We start from the raw sequence: 26,998 nt of genomic DNA, 5'->3' as shown, positions 1-26,998 counted from the left end.
CAAAAAAAAAAAAAAAAAAAAAAACAAACCCCCCCCCCCCCCCCCCCAAGGAAGGCCACAGGCCCCGCGCCCCTAAACAAAAAAAAACAAAACAAAAAAAAAAAAAAAAAACAAACAACACAACCCCACACCCACCCGCCCCCCACCACCACCCACACAAAAAAAACACAAAAAACAACAACCACACCAACCCCCAACCACCAAAAAACACAAAACAAAAAAAAAAAAAAAAAAAAAAAAAAATTTTTTTTTTCACCGGACGCGCAAAGCAGAGGAGAAAAAGAGGAGAAGGGGGGGGGAGAAAAAGGAGGGGAAAAAAAAAAGGGGTGAATTTTTTATTATTTTTTTTTTTTTTTATTTATTTATTAATTTTTTTTTAAATATTCAACATAATATTAAATTTATGGTATTATACCACACCACAGAAATTAATAATTAATATCAAAAAAAAAAAAGGAAAAAAAAAAAAAAGATAATAAAAAAAAAAAAAAAAAAAAAAAAAAAAAAAAAAAAAAAAAAAAAAAAAAAAAAAAAAAAAAAAAAAAAAGAAAAAAAAAAAAAAAAAAAAAAAAAAAAAAATAAAAAAAAAAAAAAAATAAAACCCTATACAACACCAAAAAAAAAAAAAAAAAAAAAAAAAAAAAAAAAAAAAAAAAAAAAAACACCAAAACCACAACAAAAAAAAAAAAAAAAAAAAAAATTTTTATTTATTTTTTTTTTTTTTTTTTAAAAAAAAAAAAAAAAAAAAAAAACACAACCAACAAAAAAAAAAAAAAAAATTAAAAATAAGAAAAAAAAAACCCACCCCAAAAAAAACAAAGAACAACCCCTTATAATTTTAAACCCCCCACCCACCCCAAATTGGACCATAGGGTATTTCTTTTTAAGGTTTTCTGTATTATTATTTTTCTACTCTTCTCACCCCCCCCCAAAAAACCACCAGTACATTATATATAATTTTTTTGCAATAAGATTAGGGTATAGTTTTGGCCTCAATGGATTTCTTATATGTATATTTTCCTAATATTTAAACAATACGCTATTTACAATTGCCATGTTTGATGCTAAATTCCATCTTCTCAGATAACCCTCTAGTTGTTATGCCCATATTCTTATAGGCCTGAAAATCTATTCTACCCTTGGTATATTTGATTATGTGAAAAACATATGGAAACGATGAATGTATAAAACCAGATTCTATTCTAGCATATGGAAGGACATCAAAACTCCAGGTTTTAGGGCTACTCACAGAGTCACAGTGCACTGTTTACTTAAAGAATAACATACCCAGAGGGAAAGGGCAATGCGTAAGAACCAAAAGCACAAGCTTTAACAGGAAAAATGGAATAAAAAAAATTATAACAAATTGGTACATAATTTTCATTTGAAGACTGACAATTCTCACTAGATACATAAAACAATGCAAATCTTAGAGAAAACATGCCATACTCAGCTCAAAACAATCAGAAAACAGTATGAGAGAAGCAGAAACCACTTCACTAATTACAAATTTCTGATCCTCCCCCTCCCCGCCCACTTTTTCTTGGGGACTAAACATCAATGAAACAAAATGGAAGCAGAAGCAAGAAACCACCTAAAGTAAAATTATCCCAAATCACATCTTCAAGACGATTCGTTTCCAGCATAAAACCACAAAATGTATGAGTTCAAGTCAATCCAACCTCTACACTTAATAGACCAAAGATTTTCCTTTTGGTTTTAACCTAAATAGAGTAGCTAAAAAACTGAATAAGCTCAAATACTAAATCATTCAAGCTGCTACGACTTCATGCCATGTGCATTCACAAAGAAAAAAATTCAAGGCAGTATTGGCATATAGTTATATTTGGTTAGAAGGCTCATGGTCTCTTATTGTTCAAAGACTGATCAGGTGAAGGGGGTGGCTGTTCCCCATTCTCATTGATTTCACTAGGGTGATCAGGAAAAGGTGGTTGTCCTCCATTCTCATTGATCTCAGGGTGGAAATTGATGGGGAACTTCGTTACCCTGGGCTTGTCGGCCAATATATTTCTTTGCACCCTATCAATCAAAACCTTCTGAGGAGGTTCTTCCTTTAGCTGCTCATCATCATAATCGTTGTTCACATAATAGCCCACACGGATAAACTCCTGCCCTATGTAAGAACAACTCAGTAGCAGCACCGTGACGCCAATGATGTCCTCCTCAGGAATCTTTGAGGGATCCGGTGGATCAGCCTGGCAAAAGATTTCACAGAATAATTCAAATCAATTGTCATAGCATGGGCAAGTCAAAAAATCTTCAGACTTGTTTACATTTGACAAATCAAATTGAATGGAAATGTTTGGCTTACAGATCATTGGGATACCTGGAAGAGAAACCGATAATTGCCAACATTTACAGGCCCAACAAGCACACTCTCTAATAGTTGGTCACAACTCTCATCTTCAGCAGATCCCACATAAACTAATTTCCATTCCAAATCTGTATCAGATGATCAAATAAAATATTGTTATATCAGAAAACCATTGGAGACTGCACTAAACAAGATCAACCATAGAACAAAATCATTAGGTGAAGGATTCCCCAAACATGGCTCGAGGAATTTGATTGAATTGGTAAATTTCCCAATCAGCAGACCCATGTTTCCAAACCCCTTATTTTTATCGGACATAAATGTAATTTGATCTTTGTTTTTGCCCCTTCTTTCTTTGCTTTAATCAACAAAATAGTATCAAATCAAGACTTGTTGGAATATCTGCTATACTTCAGAATTTATATATATATATCAGAGATCCATGGAGATTCTGCTTATTCTTCTCTATTGCATTTAAACCAGAATCTATGGAGGCTGATCCCATCTCTGCCTCTGAACTTTCAATATTTCCTGGACTTGCATAGACCAAAGACATGTATTGCCACCTGGCAAATTAAATGAGACTTAAATATCTTGTGACATGTAGACCCAAAGGTCCCCTACTCGCATGTCAAGTTTCAATTAAAAAAGGAGTTTGGCCACTCTGAAGATTTTAAATATGACAACTCCAAGACTACAAAAGGATGCATATGGAAACAAATGTACAGCTGAAAAACAGGGAATTTTTTTTTGGGGGGGGAGGAGTGAAATTCAAGTAAAACTCCATTATCAGGGAAGACATATTAAATCTGATTCTGATATTTTTCACAAGGCTAATCCAGAGTATTTCTTCTATATGCAGCTTCTCAAATTGCCATTTTACCCTCCATACAGCAAAAACAGGCTTGCAGTCTAGATATAAGAATCTAGTGTCTAGTATGTGAGAAGCAAACAACAAAAAGAGCGGTGTTTTTTTCTGAAAGGTGGGGGTCTTTGCGATCACTTCCTGTATATTCACAAACATCAATATACTCATCCAATCAAATCTCTGAACAAAATAAGTTTGTAACTGCTGATGTAAGCAGGCCTCCCCGCCTAGCTATAGGGGTGCAAGTTTGGCCTTGACGGCCCTAACCAGCCCTGACCCCACATAGGGCTTGGGCTCAAGATTTTGGCCTTAAGGGCGGATTAGGGAGAAAATATTTTGCCCTGACTAGGGCCAAGGGCAGGCCTAGGATTACTCTTTGGCCCACCGCGCCTATCCAGACTAGTCCCAAATTTTTTATGTTGACCATGGCCCTTATTTTGGCCATAATTATGGCCCTCATCTTGGCCCTAATTTTGTCCCTAATCTCAATGGACTAGACAAGGATATGGCCAATCAGGGCCAGGGCTACGGACAAAGCCAATCAAGGCCAGGGCTAGGGACAGGGCCAAGTATAGGGCCAATCAAGGCCAAGTATAGGGCCAATTAGGCCGGAATGGGCTTGGCTTGGCCCTATAGGGCTTAGAGTTAGGGACAATAATCATTGGCCCTCAATTAGGGTTAGGGCGGGAATGGGCTTATAGATTAGAATATCTAGGGCTGGGCTTGGAATTGCAAAAGCCCGGCCCGCCGTGTTGCAGCCCTACCTAGTTGAACCAACAATTTGAGCCCTAGATCCAACACCTAAGCCAAATTGGCACACCTAGTGGGCTGGCCAAACCCTATTAGGGATATTTTGGCCATTTCCCCACTTCTTTTGATCATTATTTTAGTTAGTAATTTTTGAGTTACTATTGACAGTCCTAGTTAGAGTGGGAACCCCAATCGGAATCAATTTCAAAGTTAGCACCTTTCCCAAAAAAAATATTAATTTATTTTTTTTTTTTTTAGGTGTTTATTGGTGTTTAGTGGTTTGCTGGTGGGGCCTAGCTCGTCGACCCCCCGCCCCCCCCCCCCCCCCTCTCCCTCCCCCCCCACCTCCCCCCCACCCCCCACCCCCCCTCATTAAACAAAAAACGATTTGAGCGGGGCGGCCCCCCCCCCCCCCTCCTTCTTTCTTCCTCCCCCACACCCCCTCTTCCGCGGGGGGGCCCCCCCCCCCCCCCCCCCCCCCCCCCCCCCCCCCCCCCCCCCCCCCCCCCCCCCCCCCCCCCCCCCCCCCCCCCCCCCCCCCCCCCCCCCCCCCCCCCCCCCCCCCCCCCCCCCCCCCCTCCTCCCCCCCCCCCCCCGGTTCGCGAGACTCGCCGAGACCCGGATTCTCGCCTAAGGCGGCGGCCCGTCGCCGCCGTTCCCTCCCGCCCCTTTTCTTCTTTGCTTTTCCTTGTCTCCGGGCTATCTCGCCTCTCGGCCTCTCTCTCTCCTCTATCTCTGGATCACCAAAATTGGCCGACTTCATTTTTGGCCGGATTTGGCCGAATTTTTGGGGATTCAACATAGCAACATCATCAACTCATCTACAACAACAAATTGAAGCATATTTGTAGTGATTCAAGCATATTTCAAGGGATCTTCAGAAATGTAAGATTTTCCCCCAAATTTGATTTTTTCAAATACAAGGTTCTACATGATTGTATGAGTGTGATATAAATATATGTTGATGTTCAAGCTTAGATCTACACTTTCTGGAAAAAATTTTAATTTTCTGTTATTAATTTTTTTTGAATTTTCGTATTTAAAAATATATTATCTAAAAAATTAAAATTAAAGATTATAAATAAATACTTATGATATGAATGTGATTATTATTTATGTTAAACTACATTTAGAGGGCTACAATCTCATGAATTAATATTTTGATTATCATGCTTGCTGTATTTTTTTTATTTAAATAATATTATGAAAAATAATATTTTATTAAAAAATTATCTGTTTTTTTTAAATGATGCTTATATTATGTAGTTTATTTTAAAAATACAAACATGTCTTATTGAGCATTGTATATATGTTATCTTAGAACAAAGTGTGTGTTTTGTTGTTTTATAAATTATTTTTACATAAAATAATTATAAAAAATAATATGTTATTAAAAATTTATCTGTTTTTTTTTTAAATGATGCTCATATTATGTAGTTTATTTTAAAAATACTAACATGTTTGTTTGAGCAGTGTATATATGTTATCTTAGAACAAAGTGTGTGTTTTGTTGTTTTATAAATTGTTTTTACATGTTTTTATGTATCTAAAAATTATTCTAATGATTATTTGGGAATATTCATGATTCATGTATGTATTTCAGACTTTCATGCTGTACATTTGAATCTTAAATGGCACTAGTGGGAGTGGCCCTGTAGTGGGACTCGGACATTGCTTGCAACATGGGATCCACCATCGCGACGAAATCCCGATGCGTATTGCCTCAAGACTTTGAATTCGTGGTTCAACCAGATTAAAGCAACATTTGGCTGGTGGTTATAAGATGTTGCCAAGTGTCCCGGGGTTCCTTATGAGTCCAAAAACATTGCGCACTTTAGAGGAGGGAAACAGGAGAGATGCCCAAGGGAATTTGAGGATATGTGCTTCTAACCTACTCTTATGTTGTGAGGAATCGCGTGTAAGAGGAGTTTGGTGTTGAGTCCAGCCGTGGCATAGCTCATGGAAGCTCCTCCTTCTGCCTATGTGGGCTTCCGGGGCGTTTCTCCTCCTGCCCCTACATGTTTTCGGGCCAGCCGGACCGAGGAGAGGAGACTACACATTATGATTCCACTTTGACCAAGACCCCTCCCTCTTCAACCAACAAGACATCTATCAGAGCATTCCCTATTGTTCTGGAGGTGAGCGAGGAGAGCTTTCATCCTTCTGCTCTTAACACATTGCACCCTGTGCCACACCATACTTCGGATGTCTGCTTCTCTGTGGGGTTGCCCACGCTTGGGAAGTTGAATAAATATTTACCCAAGGTAAGCAGAGGTGATAATACATTGAATCATTAAAAGAACAATGGAGTACATATGGTGTTCCTGATGCTGATGGATGGACTGGTCCTACTGCCCATCATTAATTTCATGGTGAGCTGCAATGGAAGACATCCTTCCTCAAGTCGGTGGATGCCTCATAGATCAAAGATGCCCTACCTTTACAAGCTTCGGAGGTGGTACTCGGTAGGGCCAGAATGTGGTCCTTGTCCGATAATGGTGCACTTCAAGCTGGTAATGTTGTGAGGAGAGAGCCGGTCCACCTCTTTTGGACACCTGTCTGCTCATTCGTTGATCTTTGTTGGACTTGGGGAGAAGTCATCGTCTGTGGTTGGCTGGTTATTTTATTTATAACCTTTTTTAATGATGGACCCTTTCTTCCTTTCTGTTCCCCCCTTGTGCTCGCTTCCGGTGGTGGGTCTTCCCTTTTGCTGAGGAGTGGTTTGTTGGCGTGGTCTGCCTCCCGATGCGCTGCCCAACACCTTCTGTTCCTTTTGGGCCTGTAGCCTCTTTCCTTTTTTTTTTTGGTGGTGGATTCGGACCCCTGCCCCACTATATGCTGCCCTCCGCATGAGAGTTGGTTAGCTCTCCCCTAGCACCTTCAAATCCTCGGGGATCTCGTTGTGGGAGATGCCTTTGCTCCTTTCCTTGGCTGTGAGTCCTTTTGTCTTTAGTTTTTGTTGTTACTTTTTTTTCTTTATTTGTTATAACTTATACTTATAATTTATAAACAGTAAGTTAGTAAACACCAAATCCTAGTCATTAACCAATTTTTTATTTCCCATCCTTACTACCTCAACCCAAGTACCTTCGATGATCCGGGCTTGTGTAGTTTGATCTCAGGTGGTGGAGAGCTTGTGTCAAATCCCTCATGCAGGCAATTATGGGGGTGAGACTTATTCTTGTTTCTTCCTTCTTGCATTGTCTTGCCTTAGCTTCTGTATGTTTCTTTTTTTTTTCTCTTCTGCCTCCTTTTGGCCTTCTCCCCTGTCCGGTTGTTTCTCTCTTTCTTGTCTTTCTTCTTGTCTTCTTTTTTCTTTTTTTTTTCTTCCTTCTTCTTTTTTTGGTTTCTTTTTCTTTTTTCCCTCTCCTCTTTCTCTCCCTTCTCATCCTCCCTCAGGCTCCCTTCTCGCTCATCCTAGTGGTCGCTTGGGGTGGCTCCTTGTTTGTCTTCCTGTTGTGCCTCTTTTCCTCTCCTTTTTCTTTTCCTGCCCCGTGGGTGTGTCTTTCTTTGTCGTCCCTCTGGGCCCGCCCTCCTCCTTCTCTCTTTCCCTTTGCCCTTCTTCCTGGGTCCCTCTCTCCTTCCTTTTCCCCTCCTTCCCGTCCTTTGGTTCTTTCCTGTCCCTCTCCCCCTCCCTCCTCTTTCTCCCTTCTTTCTTCCTCCGGAGTCACCCACTCACCTCCACCGTCCAGTCATCCTACACTAGCCCCTCTTCCCCTATCTCTGGACTTACAGCAGAGTCAAGAGCATCAAAGCAAGCAACCTTGTGCAACTTATCCTCTTCTTTTACTAGCATGAGCCTAGATCAGTGATTCCAACAAGAGCCCTATCATCTCCAATTGGGATCACAAGACCTCTTCGTATTCTTCTTATAGGTCATACTATTCCTCAGACCCTTCCCGGTTCTGTGTTTTTTTTTTTCCTCCCTCTCCCTATTACCCCACATGCTCTTTCCCCACCCATATCTTATCCTCTCCTATTCCTCCAGATTCCATCAACATATATGATCTTAACCTATTCTACTTTTCTTCTTGTCTTTCTTCTCTTTCTTTTCTCTTTCTTTTTTTTGTTTTTCTTCTTTTCTTTTTTTTTTTTTCTTTCTTTTTTTTCTTTTTCTTTTCTTTTTTTTTTCTTTTCCTTTTCTTTTCTTTCTTTTTTTTTTTTTTTTTTTTTTTTCTTTTTTTTCTCTTCTTTCTTTTCTTTTCTTTCTTTCTTCTTTTCTTTCTCTGCTTAACTTTCTTCACGAATTTCGGTTTTACACATAGGGTCAACGTAGAGCCATATTTTATTTTCTCACAAATCTAAGCCCACCATGTTCAACCTTAAATAGGCTAAGTCCAGTTTCCCCAACCCAGCCCTAACTCCCATGCTCCACTTCCCATTTTCTCCATATCTCCCTCTCTCTCTTCTTTCTTCCCCAGGCGAGATCTCCCCCCCCCCCCCCCCCCCCCCCCCCCCCCCCCCCCCCGCCCCCAGGGGCGGGAGGAGAGGGGGGGGGGGGGGGGAAGACCCAAACCCCCCACCCCCAACCCCCCCCCCCCCCCCCCCCCCCCCCCCCCCCCCCCCACCCCCCCCCCCCCCCCCCCCCCCCCCCGCCGCCCCCCCCCTCCCCCCCCCCCCCCCCCCCCCCCCCCCCCCCGCCCCCCCTTCCCCCCCAGGGCCCCCCCCCCCCCCCCCCCCCCCCCCCCCCCCCCCCCTTGGTTTTTTCAACCCCCCCCTTTCCCATATCTCCTTGACAAAACCCTAACACATTCCATTTTTTTTTTTAAACACAATCTTTATTTCCTTCTCAATTTCTTCAACCCATCTAGGTTTTATTTAACCCTAAAATTTCCAACTGCACAACAGGCATCTTTAATTTCAATTAAACAGGTATCACTTCTCAAAAATTCAGAGGTGAGAAAGCCCACTTTGCATGCCAAACAAAGACAATAATTATTCATTCCTAATGCAAATCCTTCCTGGTGCCTGTACCTCTTATCATGTTACAGATTTATAGTTTCATTTCTGGTTATGCACGGCAGCACAGCTCAATTAGGTGACATCAGCCATGATTTCAAAGCAAATGGAAACCAATGATTCTTATTATGTGTCATATCATATGATTATTCAATGAGCAAAGACATAAGATCCTTACGTCATCATAGCATGTACCTCAATTACTAAATAACCAAATAGATAAAGCGAAAAAAGGAGGACCTGGGACAAATAAGAGTGTGATGATACACAGGTATAAAGCAACAGAAACTGCCTATTGGAGAAGAGAACTACTTTCAAACCACAAGTCAACATCCAAAATTGACTTGGGAACAAAATGATACTCACATGGTTAACTGATTAGTCATTCCCATAATTAAAACACTTAATTTAGGTAAACTGACATGGACATAAGTTTTGGGAGGATGACATTTTTTAAAACATTCCTGACATTAATTTCATGTTTTGTGAGTTGATATAAATAATGCTATGAAAATTATGGAAGGGACCTGATCAGCTGGTTATTACATATATTTGGTCCTAAATATATTATTAGCATTGCCTTTAACATATTGTGCTAGGCCTAAAGGTAAAAGCAATTTTATAGGAAGTGTTTGTGAGGTTGGCAAGAAGTTGAGGTCATATTATTAGTTCTACACTCCTACAGGTATGTGTCCACGCTGCATTCATCACATCATAAATAATAACACATCAGAAACAGGTATCCCTCCTGTCTTGGTATACATGGGACATGGATAGCCAGTTAAACAACTAAATCTTTACCAATCCCTTCAGTCAATTGTTTTCTGCATGCTATTAACTTTGTAATTTGGTCTCTCTTGTGCATAATTAATATGTTTCCTTTTCTAGTGTTGCTTGACCATGTTGCATAAATATATTTATAGGTAACTTGAAATATTTTGTTATCCTATAGATGTGGTTACCCTTTACCTAATGCCTTTTTGGTGTCCCAGATAATCTTTTAATTAATGCACACGTAGGTGAAGAGGAAGAGAAAATCCTAGTAGTCTCAAGGAAATGAATTTTAGGTACTGTACTAAACACTTGCAAGTCGCATGGCGAATACAACATGTGATGGCAAGTGCAACAACAAATGGATACATCCATAATGGAGGAGGTGGTTGAGCAAAGAACAGTTTCAACAAATATTGTTCATTTCTTTGTTGAATACTCAAGGCCTAGTGATCAACTGGATAATGCCATACCTAGAAAAAGCAGAACCAGTCATTGACAAGGCATCTTGCTTTTTGTTATGCATGTCTATGTCTCCATGTATGTACAGACACATAAGTGTGTATTTTTTTTGTGTGTGTGTACATCTGATGCTGTGCATGGGTGTATATAAAGAGAGGAATTGGGAACATTTTCTAAATCAAAGAGCTTAATGAGTTGATGCAATAAATCACCAATAGGAACTTGTAAGCTTCAAGGTACCACCAACCTGAATCATCAGGTGGAGAAGTCATCAGCTTAACAAAAGAGAGAGCATTTGCACTCCTAATGGTAACTCCACGCTAATACCCAACCCAAAAATGTGAACAAACTGACGCAGAGATTTCCTCTAGAGTCATGTGAAAATTGCCTCTTCAGCCAGACCCAGTTGAAAATTCAACAATGAGCAGCTGATGTGGTTTAGACTTGTGAAATCTCTGGTATGAAGGTTGAATTTCTTTCAGGTTTGAGGTGTAAAGCTTCCCAATGACCAAAAAAGGAAGGGCAAAGAAAACCCACAGAGGACATTAGGAGGCAAGTCAGAAAATACTCCAAAAAGGAATAGGACAGAAACCATTAGGGACATTACGAGGCAAGTCCAAAAGTACTCCATAATTTAGGAGTCAAATCCAATGCTATAAACTGATTTCACTTCTCCACTAGCAAGTTTACATAGATCTATTTGTTCTCTATATAAAGGAAAAATGAAAGATTGTGAGTTGTTAAGAGAGAACTAATTTTTCAGATCCAGATACATTAATAGTTATTGCATAAGAAAACATAATATATGTTTAGAGATGCTTATATTTTGGAATTGCAAGCATGTGTGGCAGGGACATGGGAGGGGGCAGCAAGGCAAGAGAAAAGATGACTGTTAACTGACCGTAGAAATATCAAATATTCAGCTTCAAAATTCAAACATCACAAATATGGTGGCAGTTAACATAACTCCCGGATTCTTTCTCAAAATAAGTAAATTAGTGTTTAGTAGCCATGCCATTCCATATGCCTACTAAAAAAACTTGTATGACTCTAACAACCAACCAACTCCTATCTTAAACAACTGTTTAACCACAATGGTTAAAAAAATCAACCTTTTCAGCAACTATGATAAACATCAATGCCCCTATCCCTCTAGTTCTCTTTTCCTTAAAACTGCCAAGAAACCTTAATCTATTTTCTGATCCAACCACTCAAGTGTGGATCACTATATCTTGTCTCCCTCCACATAATTAGGAAACTGAACTGCAATGTCCCCAACCCCCACCCACCCCAAAAAGAAGAGAACTATTTTCCTTGTTTTATATCCTTTTACTTCTACTATTTCTATTACTGTCTCAGCCTCTTTTTGGATCCATCTAGCCAAACCCCATTTAGTTGGGATAAGGTTATGGTTATTTTTTGTTCTCCGTTTGTTGCTTACCATTGATTAGCTTCTTACTGTAAAATTTCTCGTACTAATCATTGTAATATTTCCCGATAAGAAAAAAATTCCACCTCTTTCTGCAACCCTTGGAACCCAAGGAGATGTAAAAGCATCACAAAAGATGTACATTGGCATTCCAATTGTTTTCCTTTCTATTAGCAATACTTTATGAAGAAAACAGATCAAATTGTATTATACTGTCTTTTCCACCTTGCACTGCATAAACAATGGGCATGCCATTTATTAGGTATGATTATCTCTGTGATGGATGTTTGAAAGGCAACCATTTGACATGGCAAAGGCCAGTCAAAAAACAATCAGCATACCACAACTTACCAGGTCCTAAGCAATCCACCGTCAGACATAATTGAACCATACATATCAAAAACATCTCCAGAGAAAAACATGAGAGGAACTCATACACATGCTCATGCCCACGCAAACTCCCCCCCCCCCACCCAAAAAAAAAACCACAAACAAATACATCATGCTTTGTTCCATTTTCTTAACACTTATAAGAAAAGAAATTGCTTTAAACTCAGTTCCATTCATAATAACACTTTCCTATCTCACGTTTCATCAACAATTGGTTGGGCAGACCATCTGTTTCAGCCCACTCAATTCGGGTTATGGAACCAATAGTTGTCCCTGTAATTTTTAAATCCTATTCCTCTGCCCTCTCTCCTTTGCTCTAGACTGTGCATGTCAAGTACCCTCTACCTCTGTCTTTCATCACTTATGCATTATACATGATTTTTGCTCACATAAATAGATTCTGTTGAGTCTACCATACTGTGTCCTATTTGTCTATATTAATGGCATGACTTGTCACTCCTTTACCTTCAAGCTACAATGATCTTTTTGTTGAGAATAAAAACCAAGCATTTCAGTTTCCCCCTGGCCCCTCCGTGTCAAATGGTTGCATTTGGATGACATACATCTGATAGGTAATTATGCCCCCATTTTGAACCACACAATTGATAAATGATTGCTGGTTTCTTAGATACAATAACTGAACTTAGAAAAAGAATGCCTACCACATTTAATAGTTCTATTGAAATATACAATCAGATTGTGATTGACTAACTGTGATTATGCTAGGCCTATTTTGACTTGTCTATAAATGTTCTTTTTGGGAGTCATTGCAACTTATTTGAGGCTTTTAATAGAGAAGCATACTCCGTAGTGCAGCAGGCTCTTCACACATATGGTATTCTGGCAACTCATCATGACAAATGCAGCTCTTTGTTCATGTATGTCCTAATAAGATACTTTTCGAAACTAGAGAATTGATCTCCCTCTATTTTCATCTTTTTTTTGTACACTCCTACTCAGGATAGGGAAGTCTTCTGTAATTTGTTGAATATCTAAAAATGAGGCAAGAAAGAAGGGGCTGCCATCATTGGTTTTTAGACTCTCTAGCAGCCTCCCATCAACTCAGTCTCTTCTTCTTGTTATTTCCTGGGACATCAGCTCAGTCTCTTCTTCTTGTTATTTCCTGGGCTCCATATTGAAATATTGTTACAAAAATGTACTATTAAAATATCATTGTTCATAGAGGGGGAATTTATCAACTTAACACCAATATTTGGATGCAAAAACAATCTATGAAATAGCTCCTCAATCTTTTCCAAAAATATATGTGCTTGATGATTAAATGCAATAATATAAGAAGTACAACTCTTTCCGTTACAGCAAGAGTCTGATTCCCCTTAAAAACTTGTCATATAGGACCAAAATGCAAACCAGTGCTTATGCTTTACAGTGTGGAAAAGAAACCATGGTACTAAACCTTTCCTATTTGTATATATTTTTATTAGGGCTTCAGCTTCAGTCACATAAACTCCAAAACACACAATAGGCACTCACATGAATACGGGAGACAACAAGAAATATCCCCATATAAAAATCCATTACAAGGCGAACTCGGAAAGTCAAACAATATCCAAATATAAATTCGTACTCCATTATTATGGTAATTACATAACAGGAGATAAAGGAAATCATCAACGCTCGAGTGTGGGGCTGGGAAACTGGTGAAATTCCGTAAACCCTAGTTGTAAACACGCATGAGGAAAAATGAATCGTGTAGGATAAACTAATAATCGTTAATACAAAATGAAGAAACGATATTCTTAGAGAGAAATGATAGACAAATTATACCATCTTTGAGAGGAATCAAGCATTCGTAAGAGATCTCGAACTGAAAAGGGTTGAGAAACGCCGCCGGATTATCCAAGACCGCAACGTTGGTAATATTGACGGCACTCATTGCCTTTAAATCGAAGCGAACGCAGCAACTGACACGACCGATAACTCACTGGAAACCCTAGTTGGTACGAAGCTCATGGAACCCAGAAATCTCCTATGGATTCATTCATATACAAACTACGAAGGATGTGAACAGCAGCAAATAAGGAAATCAAACCGCTACCTGGAACGAAAGTATGTGTTCTTTGCTGTGTTGATGCGTTTAGACATAAAGCTTTTTATATGTGATAGAGAACGGGCAACGGGAAAGAGATTGATTACTGGCGATAGCCGGTCAGAGGAAGGGAGGGGAATGAAATTATAGTTGGCGGGAAATTTTGAACATTTGTTATGTAAAGCGACGGGCGCGGGAGAACTCAAGCCAAAACCTCTTGCGAGTTAACGAATGTTTTCATTTTTCCATTCAATAATTCTTTACCTGTTTCTTACCATATCTTTGTTAATTTAGGGCTTCTTTTGGTGTCATTTCTAATTCAATATTTTGCTTCTTTTTTTTTTTTTTATGAATATAAAAAAAAAAATTGTCAAAAAATAAAAAATGATTTGCATAACTTTTGTCTATAATAAACAATTGAATGAAAAAATAAGTTTAGCATGTCAAATTGAAAATTTTAGAAGGAATAAATAAGGTTTCGAAGTGAGAAAAACGATGAATGATAAATGAGCCATTCTATAACTCACCCAAAATCTCTGGTGTTTTAGTTTTTACTTTTCCTTTCAATTATTCTTTCACCTGTTTTCTACCATATATTCGTTAATTTAGGGCTTCTTTGGTGTAATTTTTAATTCAATATTTTGGTTTTCTTAAAAAAAAAGGAATATAATAATTTTCTTTGTCAAAAATATAAAATGATTCTCGTAACTTTTGTCCATAATAAACTATGGAATGAAAAATAAATTTAGTATATCAAAATGAAAACTTAAGAATGAATAAGTAAGGTTTGGGAGTGAGAAAAAAGGATGAATAATAAATTATCCATTTGATAATCCACCCAAAAATAGTTTTCTGGTGTTTCTTACTTTTTTTTGTAGAAAAATTAGTCATAAAATTTAGTCAAAAACCATTTGATAAAATCACTTTGTTTCCCATGATCTTTGCAACATAATTTTAAATTTATAAAACAAATTTGCTTCCGGAAACACTTTGGATGCAACAACAAATTAGGTTATTGCATTTGTTTTTTGCAGCAAAATTAGGTTCGGGTTGGGTTTAAATAAAACAATTTTACAAGGGATATTTATGGAATTTGACACTCTTAACATAACAATGACAAATTTTATAAATTTATTACAATTTCCAAATTTTATACTTCTAAACACAAATTTTATCAAACCCCTAAAAAGTGTTTTTGGTTTTAAAAACATTAAGATTTGTTATTCCAAAAACATTCACAATTGTTTGCAGTGCTTCTCAAAACAAAAACATTTGGTGACTTATCAAACAAATCCAAAGTTTTCAACATGGTTTTTAAGTGACTTGAGCAAAAATTAATAAAACAAAGTTTTGGACACATAATACATAACTGACAACAAAAAGTCTATTATGAATTTGAAGAGTTTTGTTACTTTAAACAAAATATGATTTTTAAGATGGATACCAAAATGAGAATTGATACTTCAGAAATAAGAAAATAAAAAAATAAAAAACCAAAACAAAAAGGGTGAAGTGATATAAAAATAACTCTGTTGGATTTTGTTAGTCCTATTTATAAGAGGAAATCATATGAAAAATGGAACCGATTCTTTCATTTGCTTAGGTTATTGGCCATCCACCGGACCGATATTTTAGCAACAAATCCAATAAATCTAAATGTAGTGCTTGGTGTATTGATCTTTTTTGGAAAGGGAGTGTGTGCAAGTTGTTTATTTCAAAAATAGGATGGAGCCAGCCAGCTACACCATGTTCTTCTCTTTTTCTATTTTATTCTTTCAAACTAAAAGCTCGAAATTAGGAAAGAAAGGTGCACGATCTCGTGAATTACTTATGAAAATGGGGGAAAAAAAATCAAATCATATTTAGAACCATAGCATTTTGTAAATTATTGGTAAATTAGCCTTTAGTCATTGTACCGTATCATATCATATCACACTACTATTAAAAAAAATACAAACTCAGCAATAATGGTGAATTTTTTTATTCCAGAATACCCTCCAACATTTACTAAAAGGATATAATCAATTGTCTAAAATTAAAATTTTATATTAATATTACTTGTAATTAATCCTTTCTACTAAGCCCTTTTTTTTTTTTTTTTTGGTTCTGGTGCTTTTTTAATACTGAAAAATGAGATGTCACCATTAACAACTAAGCCCCAAATTTTAGTGCTTCTTGACGTTTATGCTTAGATCCCAACCAGCTCGCCTCTCCTTTAAATTAAATTATCACAAACAACCCCGAACAAATAAAAAAATCATAAAAAAAGAAAAGAAAAAATATCACCACCTATTGTTTATTTACATTAAAAAAAAATCATTTACAATTTAGTATTAAGTATAACTAGTAAATACACACGTGCAGTTTCATGTAGGCTTTTTACTTATATTTTGATTAGGTTGAAGATTATCGAATATTGATTTTTAATGGTAATGCATGGTCGGTTCAAATAATCTTTAATTCTACTATATTTTCATTTTATGATAGAAATTCTTGTTTACTGGAGAATATGAGAAAATTAATTTACATTAAAATAATTCTAACTCAATTAATGAGTTTCTCTATTTGTTTTTTTTTGGGGGTTCATCCATCAAACGGTTTCAATGAGAGGTTGTAGTTAGTTTAGAAATGTGAGCTTATTGGCAAAAGATATCATTTTAATTCGACCAAGAAAAATATGTTAATTCAATTTCCTTGGTGTATAATGCCAATTATTGTATAGAAAACTAATAGTAGGATATTGAAAATGACATACTTTGAAGATATAGCATATAGGAGAAACTCACCAAATTACAAATATCGATTATCAACCAATGGAAGCCCTTCAAAAATAATTGAGCTCTAATTCTATAATTTGAGATATTGGCTTTATTCTCATTTGGTTTTCCTCTATCTCTTGGAACTTCCTCTTTATCAATTAATGATGCATTATTTTGTAACTCTTTTATTTTCCAAGCAAACAAGTTGACTACATTGACCCCTCGACGTTAAATGAAGAACGAGATTTAAGAATATGAAATAATGGAAATCCAATTGATGGGACTACCCACAGTTTATAGTTGCTATAAATTAGCAATAGATATAAGTTTTATGATAAGTATTCGCACCATTTTGATATTTATTTATCTTTTTATTTTTATATCAAAATTCACAACAATTTCATAAAAAATAAAACTTGCATGGTTTCATGGCAAGGGGGTACGTCACTTGGGGAAGTGCTTAGTTTTGATCAGGGGAGGGGTAAGATGTTTATGAACAGAGTACATGTCTATTCAGGGGGGCATGTCACTTGGGGGAGTGCTTTGTTCTGATTAGGAGATGGGTATGTTGTTTGTGAACGGATACATGTCTATTCAAGGGGGTTATTTATGATCATGGAAGGGGTATGTCACTTGGGGGAATGCTTTGTTCTGATTAGGGGAATGATATATTGTTTGTAAACGGATACATGTCTATTCAATGGGTTCTAATCAAGGGAGGGGCATGTTGTTTGTGAACAGGTACTTGTCTATTTCCGGGGGGCATGTCGCTTGGGGGAGTGCTTTGTTTGGATTAGGGGAGGGGCATATTGTTTGTGAATGGGTATTTGTCTATTCAAAAGGGGTATTTTGATCAACCAATAAACAGACCACAACTGTTTCAAATTTTCCTTTTATATAGTAACTAGTTAAGTGACACGTGCAAATGCACGTGAGACTATACATGGGGAAGAGAGAGAGAAAAAAAAATCGAAAAAGAGAAAGGAGAAAGGAAAACCAAAAATTTAAAATTTTCTATAATTAAGAAGGAAAAAGCTATGGTGTTTGACAAAAAATTTTCATGTAAGTCATGTATAATGAATCCCTATTTAAAAAAAATGGCAAAGAAATGAGGAAGAAAACTAAGATGAACGGATTAAAAATCAACATATTCAACTCAAGAGATGAAAACAAATGGAAGGATGTCATCTATGACCATCCATGTTATCTTGTTAATGAAACTCAGCAGTACAATCCAAATTCCCTCTCCAAGAAAGCTTAAGACTTCTACGAGTCTTTTATTTGTACGAATGTTTCACGAGTCTCCATCTTAAATTAATCAAACAAATAAGCATTACAATCTACATGGTAGTCCATTAGAGTTTTTATATTGATAAGTGATCCACTTCTAAAAGAACACTTCCATATCACCCTTAGTACAGGAAATGGAGTTACTTGGCAGTGGCCATTTCCTCTGATGCAGAAAACATGTCTCTCAGGAAGTGGTAATCACGATGACCAAATATCAACCCACCACAGCGAGACGCTACATTCCCCTGAGAGAGACATGACGAGAAGTTTCACCTATACTACGTATTTGAAGGCCTGACAGTATCCTAAACAACATATCACTAGAAAAAGTGAGAACTCCATAAATCAAATATTCAGCCTATTCAGTCGGTTGGGCTGTTGGTGAACGCTAAAACTCTGTTTGATGATTGAACAAGACAAAATTAGGCTCTTTAGATACTTATGTGTTGACATGAAATAGGTACGTATGTTGTAATTATTTTTAGAGCAAATTACACCGGCATCTCAAAATGGAGGCCTTAAAGCATTGACACACCACTTTATGTTTAAAAAGCACAAAGAACCCAAAATTAGATTTTCATTGGATATATTTGTCCAATTTATCACTGAAAACAGTTAAATTACTATTTATTTTAAAAAATATCCCTATAATAAACAATGTCTGAAAGGTTTTCAGTGATAAATTGGACAAATATATCCAATGAAAATCCAATTTTAGGGTCTCTGTGCTTTTTAAAAGGGTGACAGTGCTTTAAGGCCTCCATTTTGGGGTACCAGTGCAATTTACTCTTATTTTTAACATGTTCAAGCCTATTCATGACTGATGATGTGAGTAAATAAAAGAGCTCACAAAACTCTTTGGTATGTTGCAGAGGAGAAGGTCTAGATTCTAGACAACTATTTTATCTCTGTTAGATATATAGGCATTTAAGATCTCACAAAACTTTTTGATGTGCTGCAGAGGAGAAGCTCTGGAGCAACTATTCTAGATTCATTGTGAACCCATGGTGTTGGAATGAAGCATGTTATGAGTCACTAGCAATGTAATTAACATCAAGTAGACTACAACTTTATACATTTTGTATATTTTGTATATTGTGTATTTGTATTTGTACTTTCTAAATAGTTTGCTTAGAATATTTTGGATTTTTTTGTATCTGAAGTACGTATTCGTATTCCAAGAATAAAAAGTACAATAAAAGCAAATATATGAGATTTTTTCCCCTTAAAAAAGTGCACCTAAATGGTGGCGGTTTTCACGAATGCTACTAATTGAGTCTTGAGTGAGTGAGTTTGAATTTATATTCTACCTGTCTATGATTATTATGACCAGTTAGTAATTAAATGGCTTGATACAGTTGTGTTAGAGTGAACGGGACCCTAAGTAAGGCTGAACTTACAAATAATCTGAGATGGTTGATCGATCTCAGTAATAATAATCACATGGATCATCCTTCCATCTTGTAACCTAGCACACAAATCCTGTAGCTAACCTAGCACACAAAATGCTGATGAAAAGCACAAGCATACTGCATTCAAATGATATTCCCGGAAAGATAGAGAAGAAAGCCTTCTCTTTATTTACATCACACTATACTGGTATGGTTTTATCTCCTTTTAAACCTTCATTTCCACTTGAACGTAAATTACTTTCGGCACAAGCCACGGTTTGGGATCAACCTTAAATTGTCTATTGTGCAATCAATGAACTTAAAATATGCATACCTCCACGATCTCTTGCAGATCAAGACACCACAGAATGTCCAGACCCCCACCCCAAATCCCACAGCAATACTAATGCAAAAACTCAACATATCAATAGCATCTTCATCTTCTGCTGTTGCATTGTCATCACGTCCTTGGCCAGGAACAGAAGTAGTTGAGCAATTGGTCGTGAGTGGAGGACCACAAAGTTCTGAGTTACCAATATAAATGGATGGATCATTAAGGGTCTGAAGCTGATCACCTGTGGGAATAATCCCTGATAAGTTATTGTATGAAAGGTTCAAGTGACTCAAGAAAGTTAAGGCAGAGATGCTAGGTGGAATTGAACCATCCAGTTGGTTTCTTGAGAGATCAAGAGTCTCTAAAGACTGCAATCTCCCTATACTGTTTGGGATCTTTCCTGTTAGATGGTTCATGGAGAGATTCAGGGTGCCCAAACCAAGAAGATGTGTTATCTCATCTGGGATTCTTCCTGATAGATTATTGTTCGAAACGTCGATGATCTTCACCAGAGAACGGGTGGTGCTATATTCGAGCTGCTGTCCTTTTGAAACAACCGCGATAAGCTCATTGTACCAAGGAACAAATCCAGGTGGGATATCACTTGTTAGGACACTAAATGCATGCAAGTATCCTAAACAAGGTGGAATTAATCCTGATAGACTATTGTTTCCAAGGTCTATGATGTGAAGGGATGAAAAATTGCATAATTGCTCAGGGATATTTCCATCAAACAGGTTTGAGCGAAGGCGGAGGATCAACAAAGATGATAGGCTTTCTCCAATCCATGTTGGTAGTTTTCCAGAAATTCTATTCTCACCAATATCAATGGTGAATAGGTTGGTACAGTCTTGCAAGGATGATGGGAGTTCTCCGAAGAGACCATTGTTGCTCAACCTCAATGACAGAAGTGATGACAAAGAACCCAATGAACTGGGAATTTCGCCAGATAAGTTGTTGTCTGCCAAATCCAAAAACCACAGGTCCTGCAAGTCCTTCCAAAACTGAGGTAGTTCTCCTGATATGCCATTATTTGAGAGAACAAGACCCCCGAGATTCTTCATGTTTCTCATAGAGAAGGGGATGGTGCCATTTAGAGAGTTCCATGAAAGATCTAAATAAACCAAATTTGGCATTAGTTTCCCAATCTCTTCGGGGATGGACCCTGAAAACGAATTGTTTCGAAGAATCAATGTGACAAGACTTGTAGAAGACCAAACTGGAATTGGTCCCTCAAAGTGATTGTAACTCAAATCAACACCAGATGCATAGGGAAATTTAACCCAATCAGGAACCCTACCAGTGATTTGGTTCTTAGATATGTCTATGTAGTTTACTCCTGAGACTGTTCTCCAGAACCAGTCAGATACGGTATCTGAAATTCCAACATTGCTGATAAACAGATTATAAATGTTCTTCTGAAATCGAAGCCATGGAGGTATTGCAGGACCCATCTGGCAGTGACTCAAGTCAATTATCTTCAGACTAAAAGGAGGAACCCAATCAGGTTCCACATCCATGGCAAAGGAATTTGAAGATGTCAAAATCCAGATCTCTTCCAGTTTTGTGAGGTTGGAAAAGTGAATTTCTGACAAGACACCCTCCCAGGGATTTTCTGAGAGAGACAATACAACCAACTCTGAAAGCTGTCCAATAGTTTCAGGAATAACTCCATTCATCTGATTGTCATTGAGGAACAGTTCTTTCAAGGATGATAGGCTTCCAATAGATGCAGGCAGGTTGCCACTAAGTTGATTCTCTTGCAAATTTATTGACACTAAGCTTTTCTTAGTACAGGAAGACAAACCATTGAAAAAGTCTGCTATGTCATCACTGATGTTGTTCCATGACAAATCTAGTCTCTGCAACTTACACAGGTCTCCTATTGTTCTTGGTATCTTACCACCTATGTTCCCATTTCCAGACACGTCGACCTCTTGAAGAAAAGTCATGTTTGTAAAAGCATCAGGGATGGGACCTTGGAGGTTATTATCACTGAGATCAAATTTTGTAAGACTAGTGATATTAAACAACCAAAGAGGTATTGAGGCGTTGAAATAGTTTGCAGAAAGGTCAAGGATTGCAAGAGAAGCAAGATTACTATTGGGAAGAGTTGAAGGAAGCTCATAGAGTTGGCAATCAGATAAGTGTAACTCCGAAAGCGAAGGAAGCATACTGACAAAGTGTAGCCAATCGGTTGCAACTCTAAGATTTACAAATCTCATATTGAGATATCTCAAAGAAATAAGATTTGACAGCCACTTGAGACTGTCCACCTTAAGTTCAGGATTCCAATTGGAAATTGAATACACAGAAAGATCAAGTTGATGCAACTTTGACAAGTTTCCAAGATGAGGAGGAACTGTTCCACCAAAAGATGCACAGGAGAGATTCAGATAGATCAACTTCTGTAGAGAGCCGATATGGCTTGGGATATCAATTCCATTAAAGTTATTCAAGCTGAGATCCAGGTGACTCAAATACTTTAATTCAAGTAAGGAAGGACTCACCTCACCACCCAAGCTGGTCTTGTCACAAACTGATAAAGCAGCTTCATCCATATTAAATCGATCATAGAAGCTAAACCCACAAGGATTTCTCATGTGAAGCTTGATCACATGTCCGGTTATGTTGTTACAGACGACACCTTCCCATAAGCAACAATCAAGACCAACCCAAGAAGAAAGCCGACCAGAAGGATCGGTGAGAGATTGTTTGAAGTCAAGGAGAGCCTTCCTCTCCGTTTCAATGCAACCCACGTTGTGATCTTCGTTGCAGCAACAGAACTTGGTGGAGTTCAGGTATAGAAGCCCCAACAAGAAAAGGAGGAGAAGTTGATTACTCAACATGCTGCTCATAACTCAACTAGTGGTGTGAGTGATTGTAATGAACGCAAACGCGGCAGTGACAATCAACCACCGCTAGCTATATTATATTATATAAGAATGCAGTGAGAGCCCACGTAGCTTTCAGTTGGTAAATTGTAATTTTGCTTCATTCCTGGGCAATTAATGTGCAGCAATGAGCTGCGTATGATCTATATCTAAAATAGTGGTCGAGATTCCGTATTCCCTATCCATTTTGCTTTTTTTTTTTTTGGGGTTTTGGTGGTGAAGTTCAAAAAGTTTTTTTTTTTTTTTTTTTTTTTTTTTTAAGAGGGCATTTACCTGTAACTTTCAAGTAATCAGGTTTCGATGCCAAGTTGTACAGTGTGATCAATATCTAGCCCACGTTCATGTCCCATTGAGTCCGGATTACTTTTCTTAAAAAAAAATACATATTCTCTTCATGCTTTTTTATCATACAATATAAATAAAATTACGTAAGACCTATCAAGTATTTTAACTTTAATTCATTTTATTAGTACTCAAAGATGAACTTCACTTCTATTACCCTAAACAACTATCAGGAGAGCACATATTTCTTCTCTGGAGCAGAGGTGATAGAGACTCAATTCCAATTCTATATTCATTGGATACGCATGATTTTGGCCAGTTTGATTTCATTATCTAATTTGGTTCAATCTTAATTACTTGGTGTGAACCAGATTTTGATTCTGACTTCCCTTCCAATTTGACACCAAGGTACGTGGTACCCACAGTCCACAAATGTAGAATTGTCCACAATACCTTCATCGATCTTTTGACTAAGATCAAGTATAAAATTTTCCACTAAACATTATTCCAAGTCTTGGTTGGACTTATGTTAAGTAGGGAAGGTCCTGGAGGAAGAAAGTGGGTACCAATTAAATTTTGTATGAATGTGAAGATTCAAAGCAAGTGGTGGGGTGGCCGTGTAAACATTTGAAACTAGGGGACTAAGACCGATCGTGGGTTCGACCGTGGCAGCAGCATTCCTATATTTGAAAAATGCTTGATAAAAACAAAAAAAATTCGGAACTAGTGGATTATCTTTGTGGTTAGTGGGTCCCAGTTAAAATTTAGTGAGTCTTACTGTTACACGTATTATTTTGTCAGACAGATATGAAGATATTTTCACAATGTGAGGACCGTGACCGAGGTGGACTAGAACAGTAGATCACAACGACTCCCAAGTCGGCCGTGCACATCAAGGTCGTCTCATGTAGTCAACTTCAAGTTTTTACCACAAAAAAAGAAGAAGGAAAAAAATAATAATAATAATAATCAACGTCAGGTTGTCGCGTCATTCGTGATGGAGCTTGCACTTCTCAGAAAAAATTCCAAACCGTATAGTATTTCGTGCTTTTCAAATTTGGTGTATCGGACAGAAATTTTGGTTCATCATTTAGGGTCTTCTTGAGTCAATTCTCATTTTCATTTTTTTTTTGTGTTTGGTATCTTTTTGAATTTTATTTTTGATTAAAGAATAAGAAAAACTTTCCAAAATTCCTAAAAAAAAAAAAACTTTCCAAATTTATAATAGATTTTTTTTATCTATTATGGATTCTGAGGCGAAGATTCATTGTATTATTTTTGTGCAACTAACTTATAAAATCTACATACAAATTGAGGGTATGATAATAAATATAGATTCTTTTTATGCAAACCCTAATGATCTATGATCAAAATTGCATTAACATTTTGACACTCTATACTTATTTTTCTTTCCTTAGCTTATTCTAAACAAAAGTTATCAAAACATATGTTATTTTTAACAAAAAAATGAATTAATATATATATATATATATATATACATACTACTATAATAAAAGCATGTACTCTACCTTTTTCGCAAATATTTTTTTGTCCTTTTTTGTCCTTAGAATTTTTCTAAATACCAATAATGTTGTACTATTTGTTATTTCTTTACTTATTTTTACAAGGATAATTTAGACATTTTAGTTATAAATTATTATTAATTTATCATTAATTTTAATCCCTCTTTAATTTCTCTCTCGATTTTTCTCTCGACCTCTTTCAATCTCTCTCAAAGTCTGTCGCTCTCTGTATCCCTCTCCCTCTTGAACTCTTTGAATCTCTCTCTCAATTTATTTCTCGACCTCTTTCAATCTCTCTCAAAGTCTGTCGCTCTCTGTATCCCTCTCCCTCTCGAACTCTCTTTGAATCTCTCTCTAAATCACCACTCTCTCTAAATCTCTTTGACGATCTCTCTTTCAATCTCTCTCAAAGTCTGTCGCTCTCTATATCCCTCCCCCTCTCAAACTCTCTCTGAATTTCTCTCTGAATTTCTCTCTCAATCTTTCTTTTCCTGTTAGTACCCTTTATATATTTTAGTGGGTTACAGACTTGAAGAATACGCTGCAGCTGTAGTTCAAGTAGTTCGTCATGTCTGTGATCAGAAATTCGTGAAGCATCCAGTGATTTGTAGCGAGAGCGGGCGGGCAATTGTCTTTCATCACTTTGTTTTGATCTTTCAAGCAGTCTATACAATTGCAGTAGATAAGCAGTCGATGTCATTAATCAGCCCAATCTGCAATGTTGGTGAGGTTCGAAACATTGTTGGCTAAGATATCTCTATTCTTGTGGTTTGGATTTCATTGGATATCTAAGGGTTTTGACCCACTATTCCTGTAAATGTTGGCAGGTACAAATATTGAGATCACTATTTCATCCATTGTTGTTACAACTTCTTAAAATGGTGATAGCACCATTAGGGAGTAGAAGAATTGCTGCCACGATGGTTTGTGAGTTAATCTCTCCTATCTTGCATCTGAGAGCTGTTTTTTCTGTTATTATCTGTCTCTCCCAATGAGTTATTGCTAAATTCGCTCTTTTATCTTCTCCGAGTGTAGTGATCACTAAAATTTGTCTTCAAGCAAGGGTAACTGCACTCTCTTGCCAATGCCTCGTGGGTACATTGACATTCATCTTGTAGAAGCGGGGTAGTAGCTAGCAGCTTCTAGCATTTCATCTAATTAAAATTGAGTTGGTTTATTTCGTTTTATATGGTTGTTCTTAATTCAGTGAAGCTACCTTTGCTGTCTATGGGACTATGCATGTAGGTCTTGGTAGAAATATGCAAATATTTGGAAGAAAGCAAAAGTGTGGCAATTTGCATAAGTACATGTAAGCTGCCTACACAGGTTAGCGCTTATTTTATTTTTATGGGATGAATGTTCTAGCATCTATACTAATTATTAAGAGATACCCTCATATTTGATTCATTGAAATTGCTTTTACTTGTTTACTAAAAAAAAAAAAAAGAAATTGCTTTTACTTTTTGTCGCTAAATACTTTCTTCAAGGACTACATGGGTGTTCCTTTGCTTATGGAACCTAACTTCTTTGACTATAGCTGTCAGATAAAATAGTTTACTGGTTAGTTTTGAAAGTTATAGATTTAATATGTTTCTTGTTTTTTGGTAATTTTTATTTCAATTTGATGCAACTGGTATTGTCACCTTCAGGTTCTAAAAAACTTTTAGTCAACTCTTCTGTTTAAACTAGATATGCTAGCTATCGACAGGACAATTTCACTTGTCTTGCTTATGCTGATGGATATTTGAGATTAGAAACTACCTGGTTGATGAAGCTAATGTGTTATTTGTATAACCTCAATTTTCATCTGAATTGGTTGATTTCTTGATATAATTTGAAAAACCAAGTTTTTTGGCAGCTGTCACTAATACTATTAGCTTGTGGATAAGCTTGTGTTATGGGGAAAAGTACCAGCATTTCTTCACCAGACTGATGAGTTGACAGCACTGCCAAGGCACCAATTACTGATCTTTGACATCGTCATTGCAGGATGCAACAGGGTACAAGTTGAAGGTTAGACAAGAGGCTAAGCAATACCCACCTCTGGTCTGACACCATATGTAACCTCTTTTTTTTTTTTTTTTTTTAAATAATGGCATTTGCCAACTGCAAATTGGAGTTGGCAAATTGGTGCATTTATCAATTGCTTATGTCTGTGTGTATTTAGACTTTTGAGTGATCAGGCCTTCTAATTCACAATTGCATTATAATTCTAATCTATGATGATAAACAATTAGTGAAAGATGATTTCAAATTCTTAACTTATATCCAATATATGATGAGCTCAATTAGAAATTTGAAACTCATTGCTTCTTTAGATTCAGCGTATTACTCAACTCATCAATACATGAGTCACAAAACAAAAAAGATATGTACAGTAGTTTTTGCTGTTAGGTATTCACTATACAAGCATAGAGGTAGTGCAACAATTAGCATGCATTAAATATCTATTATTAATTATAGAATGATTGAGCTCAAATTGAAAGGAAATTATTTACCAAGGAAAAAGAA

The 26,998-nt window shown here is 37.0% G+C and overlaps 2 protein-coding genes across 2 annotated transcripts; both read right to left on the bottom strand.

The window, feature by feature from the left end:
• Positions 1-1,347: 1,347 nt before the first annotated feature.
• LOC149024628 (putative histone chaperone ASF1A) lies at positions 1,348-14,039 on the bottom strand. Its single transcript, XM_089142972.1, has 3 exons — positions 13,753-14,039; positions 2,348-2,463; positions 1,348-2,216 (listed from the first exon to the last, which is right to left on the bottom strand). Exons 1-3 carry the CDS (start codon positions 13,859-13,861, stop codon positions 1,860-1,862), a joined length of 582 nt encoding a protein of 193 aa, XP_088999098.1. The 5' UTR covers positions 13,862-14,039; the 3' UTR covers positions 1,348-1,859.
• Positions 14,040-19,709: 5,670 nt separating this feature from the next.
• LOC149024627 (receptor-like protein EIX2) lies at positions 19,710-22,646 on the bottom strand. Its single transcript, XM_089143506.1, has one exon. It carries the CDS (start codon positions 22,644-22,646, stop codon positions 19,710-19,712), a length of 2,937 nt encoding a protein of 978 aa, XP_088999632.1.
• Positions 22,647-26,998: the final 4,352 nt, after the last annotated feature.

Source organism: Hakea prostrata, chromosome 2, assembly GCF_041222555.1.
Source record: "Hakea prostrata isolate BN-2017 chromosome 2, UWA_Hpros_2, whole genome shotgun sequence".
In the NCBI taxonomy this organism is placed as follows: Eukaryota; Viridiplantae; Streptophyta; class Magnoliopsida; order Proteales; family Proteaceae; genus Hakea; species Hakea prostrata.
This window is presented reverse-complemented; position numbering and strand designations above follow the sequence as displayed.

What these genes read in the sequence shown, in the direction of transcription:
- LOC149024627 (XM_089143506.1), bottom strand. Translation starts at nt 22,646, where the DNA reads ATGAGCAGCATGTTGAGTAATCAACTTCTCCTCCTTTTCTTGTTGGGG.
- LOC149024628 (XM_089142972.1), bottom strand. Translation starts at nt 13,861, where the DNA reads ATGAGTGCCGTCAATATTACCAACGTTGCGGTCTTGGATAATCCGGCG. An exon ending in CTTGATTCCTCTCAAAGATG is followed by an intron (nt 2,464 to 13,752) that starts GTATAATTTGTC and finishes CATCTGATACAG; the next exon opens with ATTTGGAATGGAAATTAGTT. An exon ending in ATTATCGGTTTCTCTTCCAG is followed by an intron (nt 2,217 to 2,347) that starts GTATCCCAATGA and finishes ATCTTTTGCCAG; the next exon opens with GCTGATCCACCGGATCCCTC.